Source organism: Lactuca virosa, chromosome 6 (genome assembly GCF_052849685.1).
Source record: "Lactuca virosa cultivar CGN04683 chromosome 6, Lactuca_virosa_CGN04683_v6, whole genome shotgun sequence".
In the NCBI taxonomy this organism is placed as follows: Eukaryota; Viridiplantae; Streptophyta; class Magnoliopsida; order Asterales; family Asteraceae; genus Lactuca; species Lactuca virosa.
In genome coordinates this window covers 71826780-71839335 of record NC_136431.1, presented here as the reverse complement: position 1 = coordinate 71839335, position 12556 = coordinate 71826780, and the positions used below count along the sequence as shown (strand labels likewise).

At 37.9% G+C, this 12556-nt stretch overlaps 1 protein-coding gene across 1 annotated transcript; it reads left to right on the top strand.

Annotated features, from left to right (window-relative positions):
• Positions 1-1112: 1112 nt before the first annotated feature.
• Positions 1113-2472, top strand: LOC145122665 (uncharacterized). The gene is made up of 2 exons (XM_079058225.1): positions 1113-1957; positions 2258-2472. Exons 1-2 carry the CDS (start codon positions 1289-1291, stop codon positions 2363-2365), a joined length of 777 nt encoding a protein of 258 aa, XP_078914351.1. The 5' UTR covers positions 1113-1288; the 3' UTR covers positions 2366-2472.
• Positions 2473-12556: the final 10084 nt, after the last annotated feature.

Sequence of the window (12556 nt, the reverse complement as noted above, 5' to 3'; positions counted from 1 at the left end):
TTGAATGATATTTGCTCCCATATTTGATCATATTGTTAAATCTCAATTAAAAAGTGTTAGATTTAATCTAAAGGGTATAACAGGAAGATCATATATAAAATTGAATTTTGGATAAATTTCTAAATATTATATTAATTTAATTCTAATTAAATTATGTGTTTTGATATACATGTAAACATTATGGTTTTGGAATGATAGACACGTAATTTTAAACTTTACTATGATATAGACGTAATATCTAAACTTTAGATGGATATATATGAAATTTTCACTATTTATTAACACATTACCTAAAAAATAGAAATAAAACATATTTTTTTGAATTTACTAAGATTATACCAAACACACCCTCACAAGCAACCTATATTCCTCTTTCCTTTTATACCTATATTCCTCTTTCCTTTTATATAATCCTTTTGCAAATCAAAACCCTTATATACTATTATCCATCATTTTGTTTTCCGGACAAGAACAATTCTTAATGACTGTATCTAAAACATTAATGTGAGAATAAGTTCAAATTCTAAACTTTTAAATAAGAATATCATAAATTGAAATAAAAACACTTCAAACATAATTTTTAAATTTGAATTCATCGGATAATAACGATTGGTCAAGAGTCAACATAATTTAATGATAAAATAAACAACCAACATGAAATATAAATATCAATAATTAATTAATAACAATATATTTGTATAGACAACTTTTACCACATCTAATATTGATGTATTCTATAACAAACAATGTTAAATAATTATTGGTGAAATTCTATTATACAAAACGTACAAATTCTTATTGAGCCTATTGGTGTGTGTATAGACCATAGAGGTAGGTTTTTATTTACTTATAATAACATATTTAAACATACAAAGTGACATCTAATACTTATTAAAGGGGATTGAGGGTGACAACGAATTGTAAACCAACCATATTAGAAAAATCCCAATAAAATATCAAAGGGGTGCATATCAAACCATTTTCAAATTAGTTTGTGTCACATCATATAGGTCCCATGGACCACAACAAATTTGTCAAGTTTTGAGTGGATAATGATGCCCATATGGTATGCATCATTAACACCATCATCATAAATGTAGAAATATTGAGGTAAATTCATTTTTCAATTCAAAAGCAACAAGATACTATTTGAGGTGACAATATTAATAATGCTCCAAGTGAAAGTTCCCCACTAAACCACCTTCAATAATTCAAGCAATTCCATTGGAATTTCAACTTCTTGTTGGGAATCATCTTGAAAGAAAACTTCAACGTTGATGCCAAAAAGATGGATCTTGAAGATGAAGGGTGGGTGAACATTCCTTATGATGAGCTTCTTGAAGTTAATGAAGATGGTGATGAGAAAATCTTTTCAAGAAAATACATCAAGAGTCCTGCAAAACTTTTCAAACCAAATTACTTCGATACCCCACAAAACTCTCAAGATTTTGTAAAAGATGAACCAAGTTTTGATAAACAATTGCGCTCTACCCAATTGGATCATGGAGACGATGTCAAAGAAATCATCAAACTCCAAATTCCGATCAAGGATTCTAAAGAAATAACATCTGAGTTTGAGTCGGATCAAGATCAGATCTTTCAAGTTTCCTTCAAGAAAGAAAACCAATTTGTCGAAAAGAAAATGGGTTCTCCAAGATTGAGCTCTCGAGAATCTGATATGTGTAAGATTGAAACAAGTCCTTTTCAATATGAGGAAAAAAGTGATGATCGTGTGATCAATTGTTCATCACCATCAAAGATGATCAAGCAAGAAGTGGTTGCTTGGGATGCAAGTAATGAAAGGTTGAATTTTTGGAAATGGGGTTTAAGTGGAATTGGTGCTTTTTGTTCTCTTGGCATGGTTGCAGCTACTGTTTGTATCATCATGTTAGGAAATGGAAGAAAGGACAAACAACAAAACCGAAAACTTAAGATTCAAATCTATTCAGACAACAAGGTTTGCCTACTTTTTTTTTTATAGTTATTTTCATGCCTTAAATTGCTTTCTGTTTTTAAAGAGAAGACGACTACAAAAAAGTACATAAAAATAAAATATATATGTACATGTTATTGGTAATTGATTAAGTTGATCCAATAAGAGACTGGGTATTGTTTATTTGACTTAAAATTATGTTGTATTACCATAGACATTGACTTAAAAATACATACATAAAATTGATTAAAGTTAATTTTTCTACTTATAATTTGTCATTTTCAAATATTTTTTTAATTACTGACGCTAAACATGGATGTATAGAGGATAAAGAAAGTGGTGCAACAAGCAAATGAAGCAATGTCAGCAATGAGAGGGGTTCCTTTGGTCAAGGCTCAAATCACATATGGTGGATACTATGAAAGTATCTAGACGAAAATAGTATCTTTATAAATAGCAATTGCTTTACATGTTTGCTTATATGAAGTATTTATGTACATGTATGTTCGTTGTTTAATAGTCTAAAGTTTTTGTAATTATATGAAGTTCGCATCTAAAGGCTTTCATCTACATTTTCATATACTATGATGAGATGTTAACATGACAAGAAACGAACAACAAAAATTAACTATAAGCTGCAGAATCAGAAAGGACTTGTATGTAAGATTGTAAGGTTGTTAAAATCGTAATTTTAAAAATATCATCTAAAAAAATTGATCCCGATCTTAGTTGAATTGTTTTTCAGTAAAATCATTATAAAATTGTAGCAAATCGTAAGATAATAAATTTTACGATACGTGAAGTTATAAATTGTAACGGTGTAACTTTATCCGGTTTAATTTACCAACTCTTTGAAGACTTTTGGGCTTGTTTACTATTCTTTAAGCCCTCTAGAGTATAGGGTCTAGACTGTAGATCGTTTCATTTCTAAGATTTATATAATAGATTTGAGTTTTTCTTTGTGATTTTAAATGCATGGCACATTTATTTAATGCTTTTGAGTTTTTTTTTCCTATGTAATTTAAATGCATATCACATTTAAAGATCACATCATTTGTTTTTTCAACAACTGAAACAGCTAGCAGGATACGACCCCAAAAAAACCAACTACAAAGTATTAATTAGATTAAATGTTTTAAAAATTGGTTGGAACCTGTTGTGACCGGGGACGAGAGTGGTTTAATGAAGATCGGCTTTATGTCAATTTCTAGACCAGATTGAACCAAATGATTTCTTCAAAAACCAGGTTGAATCGGTAAAAAAACTGTTTAAACCAGTTTACTGAACTTGTATAGTTGAATTTCTATTAGCCCGTTAAACTAACAACTCATTTCCAAAGCAAACTAAACATTTTCAGAGTGTACACAACTCGAAAGCCGATGTACACTACCACCATATGTAGAAAAATTCTTAGTTGAATTGACGGTCGAACCAATTGAAACGACAATCGAACAAGGAACTGATCATCAGACCGATTCAACTAAAAATCTTATTTTTCAAACATTGATCAGATTTTGAAGCCATAGAACCTAATTAATAACAAGTTTTTGTTTCTACTACCAAACCATAAAATAACATGGGAATGACAATAGTTTCCTTTCTTTGTTTTCCTTTTTACCTCGAAAGACAATATAATATTAATATTTCCAGATGATCGACAAAGTCATGAAAGAGATAATTTCAATGACCACTTTTTGGGAGCTCGACATTTGAATAGTAGATATCCAAGGGAAAACTTCCAAAATCGAGTAAAAAATTGGGGTTTGAATATGTAGCCAGGCAAAAATCACGTTTCAAGTTGTAGCTGTTACTTTACACTTCAAAAACAAATGATCAAAGTCTTCCATCTAATTATCCGAACATATGGCACACAACACCGTAGGGACGTCAACACCCCTATAATCGAGGGTCGACTTGTGGGAAGTCTATTCAGGATCACTCTCCAAACAAAAATATTTAATTTTCTACGAATGAAACGGATTCATTTAGTCTGAAGATTTGCTACGCGGAACAAAAACTCATCAGTGCACTTTCTCATGACACCAAACGTGTACTCCACATAAATATCCATATCCCAAACCCATGTATCTCCTCAATTGAAAATTTGCACATCTTCAATCAAATGTAGATGCCCATAAATTGAGTCGATTCTTCACCTCGAATCATCCTTCGCCAATTCCACAACCATCCATCATTCATTCTCTGATGAAAAAGAAATAGGGAAAATTATTTATAAGTCCAACGAAGTTTCCAAACCGTTCAAAAAACCCCAATTATATTTTGTATGTTCAAGAAAACCCAACAAACTTAACATTTTATCTAAAAAAGCCCAACTAACTTACATTTTTGTTTAATTCTCATTAGGGTCAACCGGCTAATGAAAGTCAACGAATGACATGACTTATGACGTGAAATTAAATATCGGGAAAATGACGTGTAAGACCAACTAAGTTTCAAAACCGTTCAAAAACCTCAATCATGTTTTGTTTATTCAAAAAAACCCAACGAACTTAACCTTTTGTCTAGAAAACCCAACGAACTTACGCTTTTGTTTAATTCCCATTTTAGGCAACCAGATTCATTAGGTATAAAATTAGTTGGCTAATGACATGACATTACATTTAATGACATGGAATAAACATATTAGAATTGCCCTTGATATATCAATTTAGGGCTTGAAGAAGAGAAAAATGAGCGACATCTGCGTTCAATCTCTTGTAATGGTTACTTCTTCTTCTTCCTCTTAATCGTTGATGTCCAACTCAAGATCTAAAATGAAGATATTTGATGATGCAAACCCTTGTGGATGTGGACGCCCTTCTCGGATTTGGACATCTAGAATAGAGGATCATCTAGAGAAAAAGTCCAGGGCTTGTTAAATCGGACGAGATTCAGGTAGCCACAGGTTCAGGCAAGAGACCCAAGGTGTCAGACTCGAGAACGAGGGATTTACAGAGTCGCAGCCGATGCGGGAAGTGTGGCAGGACACACGAGGGTGCGTGCAGGAGTAGCAGTGGTAGGGATTCGGGCTGCTTTAAGTGCGGCCGGACTTGTCATTTTAGTAGAGATTGTACAGCCACCACCACTCAGGGACCAGACCTGATATGTTTTCATTGTAGCCAGAGGGGCCACAAGAAGGCCCAATGTCCGAGTTTACTTTCAGCAGGACAGGTGATAGCACCTGCCCCTGCGACTTTGAGGATCACTGACGGTCGGCAGGGCCGGGCAGAGGCGCCTACGGCACGGAGCAGGGCGTACCAGTTGGTTTCAGATGACATGCGAGCAGCCCCGGATGTGGCTGGTGTGTATCCTTTATCTGTTTGACAGTCTTATTTGCGATGTATTTGCTATGGTACTGCATCGATATTAGTAATTGTGCTTTGGATTCTGTTTCCTGCTTATGATTGAGTTATATGTCATCCGCATACCATGGGTTTAGAATAGTAGTCCGTAGTTGTACCCTTTTAGAGCAGGTTACTCAGGATGCGGTCGCTGTAGCAAGCGTGAAATTGGGACTCTAGAAGTATTTCGCCAGCTTTCAAGGACGGTGGCATCACGGTATTGGTTAGTTTTGGAGCACTAGCAGTGGTAAGCATCAGTTTTTAGCAGAACGATCATGGAGTGGTAAGAAGAATTGGGAATCCTTTTCAGACAGTAAGCTGCAAGGAGCTAGTTGAATCAAAGTGGGGGAGAACCCTCCAAGTATTCAGGAGCAGAAGTAAGTGGGGAGTTGGGGAAAACTTCCTGAAGTTGAGTTCATGTATGCACGATTAGCTGATGACTGGTTGGGAAATCTGGCTAGAGATTTTTCCGTCAGAACGGAAGACGGTCGAGTGGTCGTCTGGATTGAGGATTGGATGAGTTGGGAGTTCAGAAAACGTTCCAACATTTGGTTTACGCTTTTCCTTGACGTTGGGAAGCAGGGTTCAGGAACTAGGTTAGAGCCCCAGTTAAGACTCAGGTGCAGTTGAGTGTTAGAGTGTTGTAAGTCTACGGGTGTAGCCGTAGCATTCACTAGCAGCCAGATAGTGTGAGAAGGTGTTGTAAGTCTGCGGGTGTAGCCGTAGCATTCACCAGTAGGTAGACAGTACGGGAAGTGTAGTGAGGCTACAGAATGACCGTTGTATTCACATTAGTTGACAGCTGGTTTGAAAAACCAGGTTGGAGGAATCGCCAGCAGGACTCGAGTGAGTCAAGATGCAGATTGAGTGAATGTCCGGCATGGGATGCTTTCAAGATTAGTAGTCAGTGTAGAGACAGCATGGGGAGTGTGGTAAGACTGCGGGATAGTCGCAACAGTTGTTAGTAGCCAGTCAGAGTAGTGTGGGCGAGGGCTCGTATCTCCTAGTTAGCAGAGTGTGGGCGAGGCCCGTAACTCCTAGTTAGTATGAATAGAATCAGGTAGACATGGTTCGTTGAGATTTAGTATAGAGGCGGGCCTGCATAGCCCTAGATATGTGAGACCTGAGGGAGAGGCCACTCCAAGATATAGTTGGGTGAGACTTTAGAGTTAATATAGGGGATCGAGGATCCCAGGATTTAAAGAGCCAGAATGGCAAGGTAGACAGAGTAGTTTTTGTTAGCCGAAGTTCCTTCGGAAATCGCTGAGAGCGACTGAGAGATGGAGTTTGAGTGCAGTAACTGGTAGGAGTTCGGTAACCCAGATTATGGCAGGTTAGTTGGGACCAGGATGGTCTCGGTTCATCCGGAGAGCGGATCAGAGACAGCAGAATCTTCGGACAGAGGCAGCAATAAGAGGATCCGTGAGTGGAAGTAGTTAGTTGACTGAGAGGTGCTAGGCCACTAACAGCAGGATTAAATAATCTCAGAGTGAGTGATTTGACTCTATTGCGCAGCTCTCGTATGAGTCTAACCGTTGCAGGGATGACTCTATTACTCGAAGGATTATCTGATCCATCCGCTGGGAGGGGCTTTCAGCATCAGTATATAGAAAGAGAAAGCACTCAGTATGTATCAGCGAAGTGACCAGCACTGGGAGTGGCAGGAAGGGTAGGTTCAGCGAAGGATATGTCCTTCACAGAGGAAGTAAAGGTTGTTGTTTTTGCGAAGTTTGCCTTGGGAAGGCCAGTGAACCCCTAGGATGTCCAGCATAAGTACTCGAGGAGTACCGAAAGGATTATCAGTTGGGAAAGAGTTGTGTTCACAGGATTGTTGGTGAGCAGAGTGCTCGTGAGGTTCGTATCTTCAAGGAATAGTTTTGGCTAAATGACCGGGCATAAATGTTGTGAGTAGATTGCAGGAGGCTGGCCGTAGCGGACTTCGAGGACGAAGTCTAGTTTAAGTGGGGGAGAGTTGTAACACCCCGAATTCAGGAGACCTTGAAAGAGAAGAAAACCTCAAATGAGGAAGTGACTCGTCGAGTAGACAAGTGACTCGACGAGTAGGAGCGCGATTTGGTCGCGAATTAAGTGACCTACTCGACGAGTCTGAAGACTGACTCGGCGAGTTGGTCTGGGTTTGGAAAACCCTAAATGCGGGCTTTGTACCCTATTTAAAGGACATTATAACCTTTCATCAGCCTCCTTGATACCCTCTCAGATCCAAAACGAAACCCTAGCCACCCAACCCCATTTCTTGAGCATTGAGAAGATAAAGGTTGTTTTGTGGTGCATTTCTTGGAAGAGTGGAAGCAATGAACGAAGATGAGAGTTTGGATCCAACATCTACTTCAGTTTGGCAGTTAATAGAAAGTAACAAGTTGTTACCTTGAGCATTCATTTGATAGATCTCTTCATCTTGAGTTTCTTGGCCTTATCTAGCACATTTGTGGCTAGTGCTTGCATGGGGCACGATCTGAAGTTTGCAACTTCAGATCTGGACTCCCCAAGGTCCCTAATGCATTAAAGTCTCAAGCTTTTAAGATTTGAAGCCCTCCTCCATAGTAAAACCCTTCCTTGTAGCTTAGTTTTGGCTTTTGGGAACTATTCACACGTAAAGGTTGCAACTTTACGTGGAAAGCATACTCTAGGAGGTTGGATCTACCTTTGGGAGAAGTTGTTTGGCTTAGAAATCGTCTATATAGAATGCGACATAGAGGGACTCGACGAGTCACTTATGGGACTCGGCGAGTCAGTCCGTTTTCTTGCCCCAAAACCCTTCTGTTAAAGGGTATGAGTTGAGTTGGTATGGGACTCAGTCAGTCTGGGTCCATAGCGGGCATGAAGATCATCGTACTCGGCGAGTTCAATGAGGAACTCGGCGAGTCTAAGGAAATCTTCTTAGTTATGAAGATGGACTCGATGAGTTTTTCATACAACTCGGCGAGTCATAGTCTGGAAATTCATAAGAGGGAGATGAACTCGACGAGTTCAAGGATGAACTCGGCGAGCCGATTGAAGATGGTCCCGACTGTAAGACTGAAGGAGAACCCGTCGAGTGCTTGCTAGACTCGACGGGTAGGATCGGTGGTTGTTTTGAGTTGGAGAAACATGGACTCGACGAGTTGGTGGAGCAACTCGGCGAGTCATAGTCAACTGGAGGTTGACTTTGACCGTTGACTTTGACCAAGTTTGACTAGGATTGACTTTTGGAATATTGTGGTCTAAATGTTACTTTGGGTATTGATAGTTCGGGCAGGCGAAGGATCACCAGTTCAGAAGTTGTCGGTTGGCAGTCAGAAGTGTTTGAGCTAATCTTCAACAATGCGAGGTGAGTCTCCTCACTGTGTGCATGGGTCTACGGCCACAATGCCGACCCATTATGTTTATGCTTATGGTTATGTGTAGTAGGAAGACTCGGGGGTTAGCCCTAGGCACTTATTGGGATATGTTCGGATTTAGATCTGTTACCGGAGTTAGCCCGATGCAGTTTATATGTTCCGGATTTTGGTCCGATGTCGGGTGGTACCCGGGGCAATAGTGTATGTGTAGTTATACTCGTGGTCTTTGTGATACTTGTATGTGCCTGGTAGGGAGGTGAGTCGGGCGAGGTCCCGTATATCATCACTAGCCGAGTATGGACGGGGTTTCATATCTCATTAGTAGTAGAGCAGGGGCGAGGCCTGAGTTCGGAGGGAGGTGAGTGTGGGCGGGGGCCCGTATCTCACTATCAGCAGGAGCGTGGACGGGGTTCCATGACTCACCAGTAGCAGGACAGGGGTGGGGCCCAGGATAGGCGAGGCCTTAGATCAGTAGTACAGTAGAGTATGTTTAGCTTTATGATATGTGTTACGTTATATCATCGTATTTGTTAGCAGCGGGCGAGGCCCAAAGACAGGCGGGGCCTAAGAGAAAAGATCTGTATACCGAGCGGGGCTCGATGCCAGGCGGGGCCTGATGTCGGGCGGGGCCCGATGCCGGAGCTAGTTCGATGCCGGGCAAGTCCCGATGCGGCGGGCGGGGGCCCAGTATGTGGATATGTATGTGGTATGTGGTAGGTTGGGGAACTCACTAAGCTTTGTGCTTACGGTTTTCAGTTTTGGTTTCAGGTACTTCCGGTAGCGGAGGGAAGAGCTCGGGGTGATCGCATGGCACACACACACCAAAGAAGTTTAGTCTGGGATGTTTACTCTGATAAAATGAACAAGTGTTTTGAAAAGATACTCTGATTTGTTATATAACCCTTCTAGTATGTTTGAAATGATTTGATACTATGATTTAGTATGTTTTAAAAAGAAATTTTTGGTCTTGATTTTTGGGATGTTACAAATGAGAATTGAACAGAAGTGTAAGTTAGTTGGACTTTTTTAGACATATGTTAAGTTCATTGGATTTTCTTGAACATACAAAACATAATTGGGGTTTTTTGAACGCTTTGGAAATTTCGTTGGGCTTATAAGTAATTTTCCCAAAAGAAAACAATCGCTCTCTCTTTCACGAGAAAAAGACCTGGGAAATCTGAAAAAAAGAGAGTATGTTTTCCAATCTAAACCTCCTTCTAAAACAAAGTTTTTGCCCCATCTCTCACCCTCTTTTTAAGAGTACTATTTGCAATAATACCCTTGTCATACATTTTGTTTTAAGCATCAATAATCTACTGTCACATATCGATACATCTCCAAGTTGGAGCCCTGCAGAATCCATATAAATCGACCTTTATAACTTGCACCCATAGAAACTTTTCTTTTATAACAAAGCATCATCTCTATTTTTGAAAAAGAGCATGGTTAAACGCCACCAAACTGCCAATGTCTAAACAATCATTTTCTTTAGAAGATAGAATAACATCCCATTTCACCCAAATCAGGTTTCGATCGTCACCTTCCCCACCCCACAAAAATTTCTCTTTAAGATTCTCAATAACCTTAGAAACAATACATAAGGATGATTGACATAAAATATATTTCTGGATATCCCAATAACGATTCAAGTAACATCGATTTACCACCAATAGACAGAGTGTTTACCTTCTAATTAAAAAACCTTTTCTAACATCAATCAATGAAAATTTTCCAACCTTGCACCTTAGACATATTAGACCCCATATGGATGCCCGAGGTACATAACCAAAAGTTTCTATAGTTTATACCATGTATTAGAGGCATACCCGACAACCTCTTCATGAGAAACCCCAACCGCATACAGGTTGGACTTATGAATATTAGTTTCAAATCAGAGGCTAAATAAAAGCAATTTAAAATACTGAGCATATTGGTAATATTTTGATGAGACCAATCACCCAACAATCACATATCATCAGTATAGAGAAACTTTGACACACTTGGATTTCCAGATCTAACCTTTCCCTAAAAAAATTTGTTGTGACATGTCTTCAATAGTTACATGCAATCCTTCCATGTATAGGATAAAAAGGAAATGTGCCAATAGGTCACCACACATCATTCCTTTTCAATTGAAAAATCCTTAGATACACTAGCATTAACAAGAATTGAATATCTAGTTAAATGAAGACAAGTTCAAATCCAAGAGATCCATTTGAGTCAAAGCACATGAATTGCATAATTTTTTTCCATAAAATACCAACTTAGAGAATCATAAGCTTTATTAAAGTCAATTTTCAACACCATAATCTTCTTCTTTTTCTTATTGTATCAATCTAAAATTTCATTTACCATTAAAGGGTCATCAAGAATCTGGTGCACTTTAACAAACATCGACTGCTCCAAACTAACTATTGTGTCAACCGCCTACACAAGCCGAATAGTTAATAATTTTGCGATTATCTTATATTGAACGTTGATAAGATTAATAGGCCAAAATTATTAACCACCAACGAACTAGAGACTGTTGGAATCAACGTGACAAAGAATACTCTAACGAAATACAAGTCGTATGAAAGAAGTCATTGAAAATCTAAGCATGCAAGAGATCTCAATACTTTTTCAGAAAAGAAAAGTTCAAATCCATCAGGGTCCGAGGGCTTTATGATGTCATAATCTTAAACAACATAATTGGTTTCTTAATACGTGGTTTCTCTTATTTAGTATAAGTTTGTCTTTACAAATTATCTTATTTTCATATAACTACAAGACCTTTTCATATTACTTTCATGCAATTGGAAGAAAAAGATACAAGTTGTCTTCCGTGTCGCACCATGTGGTGGATGGTGGGACACGATCAACATTAAGGCAACTCCAACCACACTATATAATAGCGTTTTCCATTGAATTTATTTTTCAATCCTATTACTAACATAATTATTTTTGTGTTATTCTACAATGATTCACTAAAATAATCATATACAATAATTATCATCCATTAAAATAATATTTTACATAGATGAACAATCTCCCAACAATTTTGGTGAATCACTCTAGCATAGTACAGATAACGCGGAAAATCAGTTCAAATCGGCCAAATAACAATTTTGGTGAATCAAGGCCGGCCTTACTATGATTTTAATTAAGCTAGGGCTTAGGTCCCCACTTCTAAAGAGGCCCCATTTAACCCAAGGATTTTATACGTGTGCTCCTAGTCCGCTACTCCTTTTGTGGTATGCTACCCACGCCACATTACAAAAATTATATTCATTAGCCAAAATTGGTTCATTGAAAGTATCGATTCTTGAATCTTGTTACAAGTGAGCGCCATCGCCTGTTCTTTTCCCTTTTCTTCTTTGAATCTCAATTCTTTAAATTTGAAAACCGATCCCTGAAAAATACCTTTTGTTCTTCACGTCTTCTTCTCTTCCTAGTTCCTTCTTTGTTCTCTGATTGAATATTGATTGTCAATCCTCTAAAACATACATTCCGATTCTCCATTATTGATTGTTCAAAAGACTCAAAACTTCAAGTCTTCAAGGCTGTCAAGAAGACAATTAGACAAGAAGCCAAAAACTGTATTACTGAAACAATATGTACAGGTTTCCACTTTCCAGTTTGGAGTAATTGTGTTTTCCATCATCTGATTATGTATTAGGGTTAAATAATAGTCTATTTTAGGGTTATTTTTTTTAAAAAAAAAAATTATCCATTGTCTAATTATGATTCTCCATTTTTGAGTAATTGAATTTTCCATTATCTGATTATCAGATTATGTATTGTCCTTATTCAGGTTTGGAACGAATTTGGTTGGAATTTGAGTTTTCCATTATCTTCTATTTTCAAGAATGTGAAGAACTAACCGTGTCAAGCAGAAAAAGAAGATAATTTTGTTGATTTGTAGTTGTCTACTTGTTTTGGTTCTTTTCCAAATGTATATGTTA